The following is an 18,781-nucleotide window of genomic DNA, read 5'->3' as shown; positions in this document are numbered from 1 at the left end:
GAAAAAGACTCTAATTTTGGAGCCGGCCGCTGTGGCCGTGCGGTTCTGTGTGCTTCATTCCGGAATCACGCTGGTGCTACGGTCGCAGGTTCGAATCCTGCCTCGGGCATGGATGTGTGTGATGTCCTTGGATTAGTTACGTCTAAGTAGTTCTAAGTCTACGGGACTGATGACCTCAGATGTTAAGTCCCATAGTGCTTAGAGCCATTTGAAGCATTTCTAATGTTGGAAATGTCGTAGCCAGGAAGAAGGTAACAGAGCCAATTACATCCAGATGAGAGACCAGTAGCCGTTATGTACTCGTCACCGATTTGCGCAATCACTTCGGCAGTTACAAGAGGTCAGAATTTTGTAAAAGTATGAATCAGTACTGTTTAATGTTGTTTAATTTGCAATAATAAGGTAAAATCTGTGAAATTTTTTTCTGATCCTTGATTTGGTTCCTCTCATGATACCTCTTAGGATCCACTCCACATAAATACTGACATGCGAGTAGCCCGTGTGTTAAAATCTATTGAAAATAAATGGTTGATTATTTGCACAATTCTGAATGCAAAAATACACTCCTGGAAATGGAAAAAAGAACACATTGACACCGGTGTGTCAGACCCACCATACTTGCTCCGGACACTGCGAGAGGGCTGTACAAGCAATGATCACACGCACGGCACAGCGGACACACCAGGAACCGCGGTGTTGGCCGTCGATTGGCGCTAGCTGCGCAGCATTTGTGCACCGCCGCCGTCAGTGTCAGCCAGTTTGCCGTGGCATACGGAGCTCCATCGTAGTCTTTAACACTGGTAGCATGCCGCGACAGCGTGGACGTGAACCGTATGTGCAGTTGACGGACTTTGAGCGAGGGCGTATAGTGGGCATGCGGGAGGCCGGGTGGACGTACCGCCGAATTGCTCAACACGTGGGGCGTGAGGTCTCCACAGTACATCGATGTTGTCGCCAGTGGTCGGCGGAAGGTGCACGTGCCCGTCGACCTGGGACCGGACCGCAGCGACGCACGGATGCACGCCAAGACCGTAGGATCCTACGCAGTGCCGTAGGGGACCGCACCGCCACTTCCCAGCAAATTAGGGACACTGTTGCTCCTGGGGTATCGGCGAGGACCATTCGCAACCGTCTCCATGAAGCTGGGCTACGGTCCCGCACACCGTTAGGCCGTCTTCCGCTCACGCCCCAACATCGTGCAGCCCGCCTCCAGTGGTGTCGCGACAGGCGTGAATGGAGGGACGAATGGAGACGTGTCGTCTTCAGCGATGTGAGTCGCTTCTGCCTTGGTGCCAATGATGGTCGTATGCGTGTTTGGCGCCGTGCAGGTGAGCGCCACAATCAGGACTGCATACGACCGAGGCACACAGGGCCAACACCCGGCATCATGGTGTGGGGAGCGATCTCCTACACTGGCCGTACACCACTGGTGATCGTCGAGGGGACACTGAATAGTGCACGGTACATCCAAACCGTCATCGAACCCATCGTTCTACCATTCCTAGACCGGCAAGGGAACTTGCTGTTCCAACAGGACAATGCACGTCCGCATGTATCCCGTGCCACCCAACGTGCTCTAGAAGGTGTAAGTCAACTACCCTGGCCAGCAAGATCTCCGGATCTGTCCCCCATTGAGCATGTTTGGGACTGGATGAAGCGTCGTCTCACGCGGTCTGCACGTCCAGCACGAACGCTGGTCCAACTGAGGCGCCAGGTGGAAATGGCATGGCAAGCCGTTCCACAGGACTACATCCAGCATCTCTACGATCGTCTCCATGGGAGAATAGCAGCCTGCATTGCTGCGAAAGGTGGATATACACTGTACTAGTGCCGACATTGTGCATGCTCTGTTGCCTGTGTCTATGTGCCTGTGGTTCTGTCAGTGTGATCATGTGATGTATCTGACCCCAGGAAAGTGTCAATAAAGTTTCCCCTTCCTGGGACAATGAATTCACGGTGTTCTTATTTCAATTTCCAGGAGTGTATATCTAGAGATACTGTGGTTCCCATTGAAGTTAAGGGAGGAAGTTAGTGTTGCATTTATGAAAACCTCCATAGTGAATGATTTGTTTTATTTCAAAGTGTTTGTGCTTTAAAGATTAAATGCATTAAATTCTGTTAGTGAAAAATACTGGTTGTATAAATGGCAATAAGACAGCACGTTGTCTTGGAGTTAGAGTGTAAATGCATTTAATGTCATACTTTAGAACCTGTATGAAAAATCACTGGCATTAACTGTTTTAAAAGCTATGCAAGTTGAGTGAAATTTGTGAAAAAGTAATACCTAAATTTGCATCTACCAAATCGTCTCAGAAAAATGTGTTTAGTTTGCTTTAGTGTAATGGTCAGTTTGAGAATCTCCATTTTAGTGTTGCTTAATAAGAATAAACCTACTTCAATAATGAATATACCTATTAATTGCAGTTGAAGTAAATTTTGAGTTTTGTGTGCTTTGTGTAGTAAAAATTGGAAAGACAGTTTGAGGGCCACACCTAAGTCTTTGCCTATAAAAGAAAAGTTACAGTAATTGCTTTTATTCATAAAAAGTAGAAATAAGTTTGCTTCATAGTGAGTGTAAAAATCCTGTTGCCGGTGACTTTCAATTACATTTGTACTATATGAAAAACAACTATTGAAACAGAACCATGTCCATGTCCATTTTTGGTTTAGTAGTGTCTTTCACAACATTTGATGATGAGATAATTTATATATGACAAAGTATTACTGTTGAGAAGAGATAAAGTGTCAATTGTTCCTGTGAGAGTTTGCACATACTGTTTGTGACTGCTGGTATTCACTTTATCACTTATCTGATTATTGTACAGTTTCATTGCACTTCTTTGGGTAAGAAGTAATAGTAGCTTTCCTTTATCATAACTCTATACAGATTATATAGAAGTAATGTTCCACATTACTATGACTAATTAGGCTGGCGACCGTGTTTTATTTCATTTAAGTAAACTTGGTTACTTAAAACATTTTCAAAATTTCAACCTTTAGCTTTCTGGTTTCTTCTGTAGCAGTGAATTCAAGTTCGATGATCCAAATCCATTAGGTAACTCACGGTCAATTTTACTTAAATCCTCCCAGAGGGTAACATTTACTGCATCATAATACCATATTTGGTAATACCCGTTGTGCTAGCATAACAAACAGCGCAGTATAGTGTTATATTTTGCTTCCTTGTGACAGGGCTAAAATCTTAGCGTCACTAGGTAAACTACATAATGATATAACAAACGCTGTAGTAGTATTATAGTACTTCTAAGATTGCTCTAAAATGAAATAGAAGTAGTATAAAACGCGCAATGCACACTAATGTAGGTTTGGACTTATACTTATAATCTAATCTATACTTACATACTTATAATCTAATCTAAGCCCTATCATAGAATTTTCTTCTTGTTGTTTTACAAAAGCCTGGCCAACATCCAGTATGTGATGTATGAATGAAGTTTACCAAATAGTTCTTCAACTAAGATGTTTGAGCTGCACGTATTTGATTATAAAAACATCTTTAGTTGTTGTATAGAGTAATTAATCGCTATGAGGGTAAAACCGTTGAAAGATTATTATTATGACCTATGTGTTGCCTCAGCAAGGGAGTTCAGCTTTCTACATAACTAGCGACATTTCTTATAATGAACTGACAAATGCGATCTATATGACATGATATGAGGACACGCCCTCGAGTACGAGGGTAGTGTGCTCTTGGGATGAGATGTGTCCTTTGCCCATCGGTTTGCCTCTATGAAGGGGCACGGCAAACGCATGGCGTCTTCATGACGCTCCCCTATGCCACTATGCCATGGCCCATTCCAAACAAGGGAGACTGCCCATCGCACCTTTCTCAGATTTAGTGGTAAGATGGCAAAAACTGAACACAGATCAAGCATGAAAACAGGAAGAAGGTGTACGGAACTGTGAAAAAAAGAAACAAGATAGAAACAGCGACCGGTCAAAGCTCAAGACGTGCAACACTGAGCGGAGTAGAAGAGCTACGGCGTCGTGGTTATGTGGTCACGGTAATGCGACACATCTGTGTCCTAATCTCCCTCGTGTCCCATTATTATTTTTCACAAAATTATGAGCTGTCCTACCGGTCGTTGACGTGTCTGTTCGATTTATTCAAATTTGTGTGTGTATGTGTCGTGGTTTAAGTCCGTTTGCAACAGCGAGATGTAAGAATGGGTCTTATAATGAAGTTGATTCTGCTACTTTTATTAGTAGCCGAAAGGAAGTGGCTCTCGAATGGGAATCGCAAACGTTTGGTGACGAAGCGACAAGTCAGACAAATCCTCCACCGGAAAACACGTCTGCCGGCCGGAGTGACCGAGTGGTTCTAGGCGGTTCAGTCTGGAATCGCGCGACCGCTACGGTCGCAGGTTCGAATCCTGCCTCGGGCATGGGTATGTGTGATGTCCGTAGGTTAGTTAGGTTTAAGTAGTTCTAAGTTCTAGGTGACTGATGACCTCCGATGTTACGTCCCATAGTGCTCAGAGCCATTTGAACCATGTTTTTGAAAACACGTCTGGGTGCCATACGCGATATTGGTGACAGTATGTGTGTCATATGATTGGAATTTCTAGACTTATACGTCTGGTGATTGAGTGAGATACGCCTTCTTGCCCGATTTAGGTGTTCGTATGAATATGAATGTGATCACTCCCGAAGAAATGATAAAAACATAGTAGTCTGTCACAGAAGCTGCAACATACGAACACAACAGTTTCACAGTCACACACGTTTCCCTGTGTGCTACCAAAACATATGTTTTTAAGGTCTTTGACTTTGCGTTCCGTTTTGGAAGTTTTAACTCGTGAATTCCTTTGCTGTAACATAGTTCACACCCGTTTACTAGTTGTTTTCATTTCTGACACAGGTCTAAGCGGTATCTCGCCTGCTCTCACTATTCAGTCCATTTACTTGCGACGGTAATATACTCTTACCACGTGACTCATATTCTACAACCAGTGTACAGTATGACAATTGACAGGACTACAGGAAAAGAACAGCCACGTCAGCGACGGGACGGACGGTTAATAATTTAGTGAAAAAAAGATGGGGCACGAGGGAGATCCGGGCACGGATCTTCCACTTGGCAGTCCAACATCGTGTCCACATAATCACGACATTGTGCATCTTGAGCTTGAACAGTTCACTGTTTCTAATTTGCTTCTTTTTTCACAGTTCAGCAGACCTTCCTTCTGTTTTCATGCTCGATTTGTGTACAGTTCTTGACGGGCTATGCACTGGGCAACCTTACTACAAAATCTGAGGGGGGTGCGATGGAAAGTTTCTCTAGTAAACCACCCTCCTTCACCTCCTGCTCCCCATTTTTGTACTGAATTCCTTGGAAGCAAGCAAACCAGAGAGCTTATAAACCAACTGTGTTACAACAAACTCATGTTTAACTTTCCCACTGCACTCGCGTTCGGGAGGACGACGGTTCGAACCCGCGTCGGGCCATCTTGGTTTATGTTTTCCGCGATTTCCCTAAATCGCTTCAGGCAAATGCCTGGGTAGTTCCTTTGTTGGAAGGGCACAGTCGACTTCCTTCCCCATCCTTCCGCAATCCGATGAGACCGATGACCTCGCTGTTTGGTCCCCTCCTCCGAATCAACCAACCAGCCTTTAGCTCTCCCAGCCAGAGGTCAATATTTAGTCATGAGATAATATGCACTGCAGCTTTCCAGTTTATACAGGGTGTCCCAGGAGAAATAGCCAGTATTTAGGGATTTGACGGGAACGATCATTCGAAGCATAAAAGTCTAGTAAACATGGACTCTAAAATGCATGTCTTAAGAGCTATTAGTATATGTTGTGTAGTAAAGATGTTTCACATTAGCGAAGATGAACAAGTGCTCATGCTCGTAAGGTATGTACTTCGTAGCCCAAGTGTGCCGGACATATTTTTCTTTGTTTGGACCGTGCAACCACCTTTCAATATATGGAATGCAATGAGCTTGCACTACAAGAGATTTGTTTCACAATCTCAAAGATGGAGAAGTAGACTTTTTTTGCTTAGAACGATCGTTTCTGGCATAATCATGAATACTGACCGTTCCTTCTGTAACATCCTGTGTGAGTCGCGTTGGAATTATACCTTGTTGTCCTGCATACACCAGAATGTCGGTTTTTCAACGTTTGCCGATATATTTCACTTAAATACTTCACTTTCTCAGTGTATTGGTTTATTGGATATGTGCGTTTACTGTTCACAGTGTCGACAGCTGTCGCTGTCTGTTGTTTGGTCGTGTTTTGTTTGCATGGTGGTGTCTGTATGCATTTTGATATTCGTTTGTTTGTTATGTAGGTGCGTGTGTTAACGCCCCCATAAACGATCAAACATTTTGTCAAACTTAATTATGCTTGCCAAACGTAATTATGCTTGCCAAATATTTGACTGTGTACGGTACCGTTTGAGGTGGTTGTCAACCAAAGCGCGTGTTTGACGTGTTTGAGAGTAATTTTGATTGAAGGAAAGTTTGACAAGATGACGGACGCTGTGTCGATGATCCGTAGCATACGTTTAATGAGAAATTGTTGTATTACTATTTATCTCATTGTATCGTGATTTCCCACAACTATTGAAATTACGATCAAGGTCAAAAACAAAACAGCACTGACTGTTCCCAAAATGGTAGACGTATCACATCTTTCCCAGCCACGTATTACGCTGGAAGAGGTTAAGAACAAATACCACTATTTTACTCATAAGATACAAGCAGGAGTGCAATGGAACAACTGAAATCGAAATTCTCCGTTTCTTTCACAGACGATGTGGTCCATTTGTCGCTACATTATGACATTTTAATGAATTGTTATTAGAGGAGCAAGCAGAAGGGAATATGGTTCAAATGGCTCTGAGCACTATGGGACTGATCTTCTGAGGTCATTAGTCCCCTAGAACTTAGAACTACTTAAACCTAACTAACCTAAGGACATCACACACACCCATGCCCGAGGCAGGATTCGAACCTGCAACCGTAGCGGTCGCGCGGCTCCAGACTGTAGCGCCTAGAACCGTTCGGCCACCGCTGCCGGCAGAAGGGAATAAAATTTAATTTTCGCACACATGTGTCTTATTTTTCAATGTGGGGGATAAGTAACTGTAAACAGATTACCCATTAAACGTTTCACTGTCCACCCGCAGAAAGCTGATGTAATCATGAGATCCTAAATGTAACAGTTCCGTTAAAGGTTTTCATGTGTATATTTCTCTCTCATTTTAAAACATTTCCTGGATCAGCGTCTCGTTTTCGTTTTGTTTAAACACAGTGCCAGAGTAAATGTTAGAAATATTTTACCTGCATTTATGGTCATTCCCACCATTGACAAAATAGATCTTACACGAAGAGCGTCTGCATCAAACGTAAGGTTATATTGAGAAACTTGCCTGGTACGAGAACGAGCTTGTTTGACACATCCATCGCTACATAAAAAGCGAATTTGACTAATAAGTTTCTTCTTTTACGACGGCCTTAACAGATTTGTAAAAGTTTCATCGTCCTCTCGACGGAAGGTGATGTAATCATCGAGTTCTGACAGTAATATTTCCTTTAGCAGATTTTCATGGGTAAATTTCTCTCTCATTGTTTTCTTCTTCTTCTTTACACGCAGCCACACAATGCCAGCTTTGTCTGCTTTTGAGGCCATTCTCACTGCTGTCAAAATAGCCACGTACACGAATAGCGTCTGATTGAAAGTGAGGTTAAACTGGCAAACTTCGTTTGTACGTGTACGGGCTTGTTTGGCAAATCCGAAGCTGGTCAAGGGCTCGTTTGACAAACAGGTTTGATCGTTTACGGGGGCCTTTATAGTCTGTGTGGTTGGGGGATGCTCTGGGACAAATATATCATTCACTAAGAAATACATATAAACGTTTCATTAATTAATGTAGACCTAATGCTTATACTATCGAAGAAAAAAATAGTTAATTTTTATCACTATGTCTTCTCGTGGTCAAAGTTATTTTGCGCCAGTACTACAGCAAGATGCATTTATATTAGTTTTTAAAATTTACAAAATACTTGCGATTATATAAGCAGGCACACTAAAATACATGGCAATTACTTTAATGCATGTAAATAAATAAAACTGTGTTCAAAAGTGAAAATGTTAAATATTTTTAGTATGTTGTTACACAATTTAAATAAATTGTATGAAATACACTTTTTGTATCTCTGTTCCACCGGAGCTGCAATTTATTCTTTCTTGTTATATTATTTTTCCCGCTACTAATTCTGTGCATGGCTCATTTTCAAGCGATGCCTTTGTTGAAGGAAGCCATTATAAATATGCCCCTATACAAATATACGTTTGCTACTTGTATGGACATCATTTACATACATTTATGGTTTCATTAATATTATGTATGAACTATGACATTATTTTGCTTTGCCATATTTATAATGCATCTGCACATCTGACACATTATCGATCTATTTTTATTCCAGAGATATATTCTGTGGTTAAATTTTCTTAACTCTGATGAAAGTCCATTTCTATTGAACGCGAAATCGAGGGCTGACTTTTGTCATGAATTTTCTGTGTACTGAGAAGAATTTTGACAAAGTTCTCAATGTATTTTTTATTTATAAGTTAGTTTTGTTCATTTAAAATGTTACGTGGATTTTGTCAAATGACTGTTGATATCCGTCTCCTCTAGAATGTTCATACACTTTCCCTATTCCGCTCTGTCTAGAATTCAAAGATTAGTGCTTATGTGTACCGTAGAGTGTCGTTTTGCTCTAAGAGGCGGGCTACGTGTGGAAAGGTTGTTCACGCTTTTGTTTATATGTTCTTTGTATTTTTACTAAATTTTGGTCCTGATAAACCGACACATAGGCTAGGCGTTCGCACTTCGCAAGTGGAAAAGGGGGAGGGGGGGAGGGGAAGGACAGAGGGGCAACTTGTTCCCCGCCCTGCTGAATCTGGAGTGCAGAATTTCTTTTTTCACTTCAGCATTCTCATACACTTCTAGGAGTGATTTCCCCTGAACCTCTCGTTTATCCAATTGTAGTACAACGTAATTTGTAACATGACATGTTTCGAAATTGAGCAACACGTTTATCTAAAAAAAAAAAAAATGACCATTTTAGAGTCTTTTGTCCTGCCTCCCGTCCGCTGCCGCCCCCCCCCCCCCGCCCCCCCCCCCCCTCGCCACTGCATTTAAGTTTATACAGGGTGTTACAAAAAGGTACGGCCAAACTTTCAGGAAAAATTCCTCACACACATGTTAGAGCTCACTTTAGTTTCGTCAGTATGTACTGTACTTCCTCGATTCACCACCAGTTGGCCCAATTGAAGGAAGGTAATGTTGACTTCGGTGCTTGTGTTGACATGCGACTCATTGCTCTACAGTACTAACATCAAGCACATCAGTACGTAGCATCAACAGGTTAGTGTTCATCACGAACGTGGTTTTGCAGTCAGTGCAACCTTTACAAATGTGGAGTTGGCAGATGCCCATTTGATGTATGGATTAGCACGGGGCAACAGCCGTGGCGCGGTACGTTTGTATCGAGACAGATTTCCAGAACGAAGGTGTCCCGACAGGAAGACGTTCGAAACAATTGATCGGCGTCTTAGGGAGCACGGAACATTCCAGCCTGTGACTCGCGAATGGGGAAGACCTAGAACGACGAGGACACCTGCAATAGACAAGGCAATTCTTCGAGCAGTTGCCGATAACCCTGATGTCAGCGTCAGAGAAGTTGCTGCTGTACAAGGTAACGTTGACCACGTCACTGTATGGAGAGTGCTACGGGAGAACCAGTTGTTTCCGCACCATGTACAGCGTGTGCAGGCACTATCAGCAGCTGATTGGCTTCCACGGGTACACTTCTGCGAATGGTTCCTCCAACAATGTGTCAATCCTCATTTCAGTGCAAATGTTCTCTTTACGGATGAGGCTTCATTCCAACGTGATCAAATTGTAAATTTTCACAATCAACATGTGTGGGCTGACGAGAATCCGCACGCAATTGTGCAATCACGTCATCAACACAGATTTTCTGTGAACGTTTGGGCAGGCATTGTTGGTGATGTCTCGATTGGGCCCCATGTTCTTCCACCTACGCTCAATGGAGCACGTTATCATGATTTCATACGGGATACTCTACCTGTGCTGCTAGAACTTGTGCCTTTACAAGTAAGACACAACATGTGGTTCATGCACGATGGAGCTCCTGCACATTTCAGTCGAAGTGTTCGTACGCTTCTCAACAACAGATTCGGTGACTGATGGATTGGTAGAGGCGGACCAATTCCATGGCCTCCACGCTCTCCTGACCACAACCCTCTTGACTTTCATTTATGGGGGCATTTTAAAGCTCTTGTCTACGCAACCCCGGTACCAAATGCAGAGACTCTTTGTGCTCGTATTGTGGACGGCTGTGATACAATACGCCATTCTCCAGGGCTGCATCAGCGCATCAGGGATTCCATGCGACGGAGGGTGGATGCATGTATCCTCGCTAACGGAGGATATTTTGAACATTTCCTGTAACAAAGTGTTTGAAGTCACGCTGGTATGTTCTGTTGCTGTGTGTTTCCATTCCATGATTAATGTGATTTGAAGAGAAGTAATAAAATGAGCTCTAACATGGAAAGCAAGCGTTTCCGGACACATGTACACATAACATATTTTCTTTCTTTGTGTTTGAGGAATGTTTCCTGAAAGTTTCGCCGCACCTTTTTGTAACACACTGTATATCCCTGACTGGTTGTAATTTTGAGTTTTGTCTGCATTACGCTCATTTGTAGTTTATATTCTGTGTGAGAGCTAATTTTGAGATTACTGTTACGAAACGTGTAACTTTTTTTTGTAAAATATTCCCCAAGTATGCAAACTTAATTAATTTTTGATTCTGCTTCCTTTGTACTTTTGCAAATGTTTTTTCTTATTTTCATTCGCATACTTGGCCTTAATTCTCTTTCTGTATATTTTATCGACTGTATTAGTATTATAGACATGATTGAATGCTACAGTCTTAATAATTCCAATTCCGTCCTCATGCTATTTTTTGTGGAAGGGGCTCTAATGATACACTATAGCATGGCATGAAAATATGCAGCTTTGTGTACTAATGGGTGAGACGACACTATACTATCAGTTGAGGCTGGTTTATGAGACGTACCCTATTTATGGATACCATTATCATTAGTTAGTTTCGTGTCTAGGAAGTTTATAAGCTTGTTTGTTTCATACTGGACGGCAAATTTGATCATCTTGCGCATTTTATGATTTTTTTGGTGGAATTCTCTTATTTCGTGGTTATTTCTATTACAATTAATGAGCATAATATCCACATAGCGTTGGTAGTAACTGAGTTTATCAGCCCATTGGGCCTGTTCTCTGAAAAAAAATCTGGGAGATCTAAGAAAATATTTGGTAGGGTTACTGCTAGGCAGCTTCTCATAGTCAGCCCATCATTCTGCTGTTGTATCTCTCCTTGGAAAGTTAAGTAATTGTTTGGTACTATTTCTAGGAGACTGATCAGTTCATATAAATCTGGCCGACTGATGTCACCTAATTTTAATATGTTTCTTCTTATGATGTTTATGATTTGCATAACTGGCACATTTGGGGGACTTATGGCATCTAATAGTATACGGGGCAGTCAAATGAAAACCAAACACCCGCTACCATTGGACCATGGAATGGTTCCATTCAAAAATAAGCACTACACTGGGAGACGAGACAATCAACTCCTATTTCACTGAACGCGGTTGGCTACTGAAGAATCCACAACTGGATCCACTCCTGCACTTCCTCGTATGACTGAAAAATGTCCACACACGTCTTTCTTCAGGTTACCAAAGATGTACAAATCGGTTGTTGAAAGATCTGGGCTGTACAGACGATGTTGCAATGTTTCCCAGTTTGTTATGTTACAAATTATGTTGTACTACACTGAAGTGTAGCCTACGTGCGACAGGCAGTGTGGTGGCAGGCATTATCGTGCAACAAGACGATTCCATCCGACAGCATTGTTGGGTGTTTTGACTTCATCGCACGTTGCAGTTTCTGCAAAGTGTCTTCGTAGCACTGTGCACTGACTGTGTTTCTACGGTCGAGGAACACGATGAGCAGAGGGCCCCTGCAGTGGAAGAAGGTCATCACGACCTTACCTAACTTGTGTGAATACTCTTGAATTTATGTGTCGTGGGAGATGTGGGATGTTTCCACTATTGGCTTTGCTGTTTGCCATTGCTCTCGAGATAGTGACACCATATAATGTCACGGTGACCTTCTTCTTTGACTACATGGGCCATCTGCTCGTCGAGTTCCTCTAGGGTGGAACCACAAACGATGCACAGTGTTATGAAGACACTTCGCATAGAAGCGACGTGCCACGAAGTCCAAACGCTCAGGAATGCTCTCAGAAGGAATCAGACTGTTGCACAATAATGTCTACCCCCTCACTGCCAATCAGAGGAAGGCTACACTTCAGCCATACGGTTAGGAAACTCTACAACATCCTCCATACAGTCCGGCTCTTGTACTATGTGATTTTCACATCTTTGGTGACGTGAAGAAAGATGTGTGGAGGTCGGTTTCAGTCGGACAAGGAAGTGCAAGAGTGGCTGGGCCTGTGGATCTGTCAGTGGCCGACCGCATTCTACTAACTGTCTCGTCTCCCAGTGGGATAAACTTCTTAAACGTGTGTTGCTTACTTGTGAATGGAACCATTCCGTGGTCGTTTAGTAGCGGGTGTTCGGTTTCATTTCACAGCCCTTAATAAGAATTTTCCATTTAATGGATTTATGTATCTTTAATCTGATTTATCTGCCCACAGTGTTCGCAATTCTGTGACGACGTCGTCAGTGTATCTCAGTCTTCCCTAGCTATCGGTTAGTGATTTTTATGGTCTATGTCAGATTACAGAGATAGGTTTATTTGTATCGATAAACATAAAATGACAAGTCCGATACGTACTTGCCGTGCCTGCCCTGCGAGCAGATGTGGAACAGCTGACAGTCGGCCTCGATGTCCGCGTAGTAGCCTCCGGGAACCTTGTCTGCGCAGCTGAAGCTCGTCTCGGGCAGTGCTGTCGGCGGCTGCGGCTGCTGCACGGTAGTCGCCTGCTCGTAAGACGTCTCCGACTCGTAAGATGTCCTGGAGTCGTACGACGGACGACGCGAGGAAGCGCGCCTCTGCGCCGGCTCGCCCTGCTGCGACCGGCTCCTCGACCTCTGCCTGCTGGCGGGCGTCGGCTGCTGGACTCTGCCGGCAGGTCTGCGAGAGTCTCCGCTGTACGGGCCGGCCGAGTCGTAGCTATCTGGCTGCGACTGACCTCTGCCCGACGGCCTGCGAGAGTCCGCACTGTACGAGCCGGCCGAGCCGTAGCTCTCTGGCTGCGCCTGGCCTCTGCCAGACGGCCTGCGAGAGTCCGCACTGTACGGGCTGGCCGAGTCGTAGCTTTCTGGCTGCGCCTGGCCTCTGCCAGACGGCCTACGAGAGTCTCCGCTGTACGGGCCGGCCGAGTCGTAGCTGTCTGGCTGCGCCTGGCCTCTGCCAGACGGCCTGCGAGAGTCCGCACTGTACGGGCCGGCCGAGTCGTAGGTCTCCGGCGGAGCTTGGCCTCTACCTGACGGCCTGCGAGAGTCCGCGCTGTACGGACTGGCCGAGTCGTAGGTCTCCGGCGGAGCTTGGCCTCTACCTGACGGCCTGCGAGAGTCCGCGCTGTACGGACTGGCCGAGTCGTAGGTCTCTGGCGGCGCCGTGCTCACGTCCGCGTCCACCGTCGTCTGGAGTTCGCTCCTCGCCGTGGCTGTCGCCGCCGCCGCCGGAGGCTCGGGAGCGGGCGACGTCTGTGGCGCGAGCGCTTCCGGCTGCCTGGCCGCGGCCGGCCGCCTGCGGGAGACCTCTGCGAGCACCGCCTGGTAGGGCGAGCGCTGCTCGGCGCAAGCGGCCCCGCGCCTGCACGCCGGCGCCCTGGGGGAGGGACTGGGGCTAGGGCTGGGGCTGGGGCCGAGCCTCCGGCTGGCGGGATAGCCGCGGCTGCCCGCCGCAGTCCGCCGTCCACCGACGCTCCCGTCTACTTCGTTCCCCCGGCCGTACGGTAGCTGCTGCGTGGCCGCGCGGGGTTTGATCGTCGTCTCTGCCGCTAGTGTAGACGTCTGAACTTCGTTCGGCTGTTCCGTAACGAGAGGCCCGGTGTAAGCTCGCGGCGTCGGCGCCAGCGTCGCCGCCTGTTGCAGCTGGCCGATCCTGGTGCTCCTGAAGAAGGCCTCCGCGGTGGGCAGTGCGTCTTCCTGGGGCCTCCTGCGGCGCTCGTCGGGTCGGCCGCGCGCTTTGGGCCTCTTCTGGAAGTAGACGTCCGCTCGGGGAGCAGCCGCCTCCTGCAGGAACACTTCCGAACCCTCGGGGCTGGGTCCCTCCTCTCCGGATTCTTCCTTCAGGGCGTCCAGCGACGGCCTGAAGCGACCTCTGCCCCCTCTGCCGGTGGCGCGTTTCTGCCTCTGCACCTGCGTAATATCCGTTCGTATATAAATGCTTTTGTCAACATATATAGAAACTGAATGCCTCGCATCAATTGAAAAAAGAAGAGACTTCGCCACTATTCCGGAGACATAACAATAGTCACAAGAGAATACATGTAACTTTAGTGAAATTATCCTGTACTTAGCTGAGTACCCGGCATTGCCCAGTTATGCTTTTATTCCAATCTTCTATTAGTTCATCTCCCCTTCCCTCGCTGTCCATCTCCTCCTCGCCCCACTCTCTGTCCTCTCCTTCTCCCCCTCACTTCCATTAATCTCATCATCTTTCCTTTCTCTGTCCGTTTCCCCTTCCCTTCTCTCTGTCTAAATTCTCCTTCCCGCATCTCTGTCCACCTCCTCCCCTATTTGTGTCCATCTCCTCCTCACCCACTCTTTGTCCATCTCCTCCTCACCCATCTCTTTTTCCATCCCATCCTCTTCCCTTTCCTATCCATTTCCTCCCCCCCCCCCCTCTCTCCATTCACCTTCCCCTCTCTCTACGAGTGTCCATCTCCCCCTTCCCCCTTTCTGTCCATCTCCTCCTCCCTACTTTCTCTCACCATCATCACGTTATCGCCCTGACACCAGTAGCAGACTGGTGTTTCTTACCCCTGGAGTAATTATTTCGAGACAGAAAGTGATATGTGTACTAAGTTTGGTTGAAATCGATCTAGGGATTTAGTTTAGAATGATCTTTTAACCTGGAGCTTTGCCAGAGTATGCACATTCAAAAATCACGCAGTAGCAATGAAAATAGCACAGCCAGAGGGGCGAAAGATACAGATGTGAAACTTTGCCAATAAGTGCAGTGAGATCCAATACGCACATGATCCAAGTTTGGTGCCAGTGCATAAGCCCACAGACCCTGCAGTGGTGCTACAATACCGTGGGGGCCCTATTTGAACGGCGCGTACTGGACGAGTCGTACACGTGACGGTCACACTCTGACTTGAGGAGGGCGTTAGCAGGTGCAGAATGCCAGGTACACGTATTAGACGGCGTTTCTCACAGTCAATCCAATTTGGCAGGAGTCTAGTCATCGACATGAAAATCACAGGCTGGTCGACATGCTGTATGGCCCACCAGGTCGATCGTTTGGAGTGTTTCATCAGATGATGTAAGGAGCAGTGGACACGAGATGGCACCCACATGTGACGCCCGGGTTCCGAGCGACTAGGGAAAAGACGAGGCGAGACACTCGAAGGATCGTGCAGTAAGCGGTCAGGTATCCTACAGTGACTCGCTGTGCGAGCCCATGTGCGGGTGCCAGTTGTTCCCCAAACCATTCCTAGACGCTTGCGGGTGCGAATTTTCAATCTAGGTGCTCTTGTTGTGTTCTGCCGTTAACTCCGAAAAAGCGGCGACTCCATCTACATTGGTGCCAAGCTAGAACGACGCGGACTGCCGCAGATTGGCAAAACGCTGTGTTTAGTGACGAATCCCGATTCGTTTTGGGGACGATGATAACGCATATGAGTGTGGAGGCAGCCTGGTGAACAGTACAGTTCTGCCCACGCTGTCGCAAGCCATATCGCCCACACAGTCGACGTAATGGTCTGGTGGGCCACAGCCTACTGTAGCTGGTCCCCTCTAATTGTGGTACGTAGAACGTTAACGGGCCAGTGTTAAGTACATTCGTCAACCTCGTGTGAGACCTTTTCTACATGGTCTACCAGGGACATTTCTCCGACAGCTCGAGTTGCTCGAGACTTCTTCCACGGCCGGCCCGCTCCCATGACTTGTGCCCTGTAGAGCATGTGTGAGACCAGCTGGAAAACCAGATGATACCGTGTCACTCTTTATACGATTCCGAAGTAGCTGTTCAAGATTTGAGGACCGATCTGCCTAAGGACGACATCAGACAGCTAATCAGCTCGATGCCGGACCATGCAGCGGCATGTATTGCAGCAAAATGTGGCCCAATGCATTGTTGATGTTGCACTGAATTTGTCTACATGTACTCACTGTATTTGTTTACATGTCACGAGTATGAGTTCAAGTGAATCTCTCATACGTATCATTATGTTTAAAAAGTTCATTTTGATCCGATGCTTCCCTTTTCGTGCACTATTTTCAGTGTTCCTGAGTGTGTATTTCACATATATTTAACAGATTTCACACGTATTTGTAGGCATATGTCACCTGTATTATTGGCGAATTTCGCCCTGCAGTTTCGTTTTCACGTATCTCAGTGTTTAAGACGTCATATCTCCTGCACTATGTATCGCACAATGATACAAATTTGCAGGTACGTTCAGTGGTAAACGTGAATGCTGTCTGAAAACTGTGTTGTGAATAGAGTTAGTGATAAAGAAACATGAAGTTAAAATGGGTTACCTGACGCGGCAGTTTTACTGCATGAACAGCGAAAATGTAGTAACCATCATAGTTTTTTCCTCTCGTCATTTTGTGGGAGTTTTGAGCTAGAAAAACTTTCGTAAAGGTGTGAAATTATGTATGAAATTTGTTGAAAGTCAGTAAGTGTTCTCATTCTCAAGGTCTGGATGAATAAATTCCAGGGAGCTGTACTCCACTGTCACCCATTGCCAAGCACTCTCGCATTTGTTATTCGTAATAATTTGTTGTCTTTGTCATCAGTAGTATTTCAAGTCAACTTAAATTCTACAAGCCACAATTAACGAATTGCTCAGTGGTTTATCAGATGACGAAACGATCGATCCCGAGCCGTTCTATTGTTAATCATTTTATTATTAAAGTCGAACCTACGTCATTTGGCAACATTGTCCGTTATACACTAAGGTGACAAAAGTCGTGTGATAGCGATATGCACATATGCAAATATCCCGTACACAAGGTATAAAGGGTAGTGCGCTGGCGGAGCTGTGATCCGCGTGAAAACGTTTCCGATGTGGTTATGACGCGACTTCTAACACGGAATGGTAATTGCAGCTAGACGGCCGGCCGAAGTGGCCGAGCGGTTCTAGGCGCTACAGTCTGGAAACACGCGACCGCTACGGTCGCAGGTTCGAATCCTGCCTCGGGCATGGACGTGTGTGATGTCCTTAGGTTAGTTAGGTTTAAGTAGTTCTAAGTTCTAGGGGACTGATGACCTCAGAAGTTAAGTCCCATAGTGGTCAGAGCCATTTGAACCATTTGAGCAGCTAGACGCATGGGACTTTCCATTTCGGCAATCATTAGGCAGTTCAGTATTCCAAGATCCACAATGTAAAGAGTGGGCCGAGATTACGAAATTTCAGGCATTAGCTCTCACCGCGGACAAGGTAGTTGCCGACGGCCTTTACTTAACGACCGAGAGCTACGGAGTTTGCCTAGGCTAACAGACAAGCAACACTGCGTGAAATGACCTCGTATAAATCAATGTGAGACATACGAAGAACGTATGCGGTAGGACAGTGCGGCGAAATTTGGTGTTAATGGCTACGGCAGCAGACGACCGACGGGAGTGCCTTTGCTGACAGCACGACATCGCCCGCAGCGCCTCTCCTGGCTCGTGGCCATATCGGTTGGACCCTAGACGACTGGAGAACCGTGGCCTGGGTAGATGAGTCCTGATTTCAGTTGATAAGAGTTGATGGTAGGGTTCGAGTGTGGCACAGATCCAACGAAGCGACGGAGCCAAGTTGTCAACGAGGTACTGTGCAAGCTGGTAGTGGCTCCATAATGGTGTGGGGACTGTATTCTCTGGTCTGTCTGAACCGATCATTAACTGGAAGTGGTTATGCTCGGCTATTTCATTTGCAGCCATTCGTGGACTTCATGTTCCCAAACAACGATGTCATGTCATCGAGCCACCATTGTTCAAAATTGATTTGAACAACATTCTGGACAATTCGAGCGTACGGTTGGCCAATTGGCCACCCAGATCGCCCGAAATGAATCACTTCGAACATTTTCAGGACATAGTCGATAGGTCAGTTCGTGCACAACATCCAGCACCGGCAACATCTTCGTAACTATGGGCTGCTCTGGAGGGAGCATGGCTCAGTATTTCTGCACGGGACTTCCAACGACTTGTTGAGTCCTAGTCACATCGTGTTATTGCATTACGACACGACACGACATTAGGACTCCTGTTACCTCAATGTACATTTAACGGAAATACGAGTGTGTATTTGTAAAATAGAACTTTATAATTATCCACATCAGGCAAATAGGTCACATAGGCAGTATCACAGTAAAGGTAGTGTTGTAGAATTGAACTTCTGTGGTCATAATTAACGTAACTCACGCAAGAAAGAATTAAAAAGTAGATGGTTCCATACTGCAATTACTTTTGAAATTTTTAAGCTGCTACCTTTTTCAAAAA

The 18,781-nt window shown here is 45.8% G+C and overlaps 1 protein-coding gene across 1 annotated transcript in view; it reads right to left on the bottom strand.

Moving 5' to 3' along the window:
* LOC126249509 (uncharacterized) overlaps positions 1 to 18,781 on the bottom strand; it is a 465,406-nt gene that overhangs the window by 23,843 nt on the left and 422,782 nt on the right. The window contains exon 8 of the mRNA XM_049951160.1: positions 12,947 to 14,478. Coding sequence (XP_049807117.1) covers positions 12,947 to 14,478 — 1,532 coding nt within the window. The remainder of the gene's footprint in view (positions 1 to 12,946; positions 14,479 to 18,781) is intronic.

This window comes from Schistocerca nitens, chromosome 3 (assembly GCF_023898315.1).
Source record: "Schistocerca nitens isolate TAMUIC-IGC-003100 chromosome 3, iqSchNite1.1, whole genome shotgun sequence".
Taxonomy (NCBI): Eukaryota; Metazoa; Arthropoda; class Insecta; order Orthoptera; family Acrididae; genus Schistocerca; species Schistocerca nitens.
Note: the sequence above shows the minus strand (reverse complement) of the source record. Positions and strands in the feature narration are given on the sequence as shown.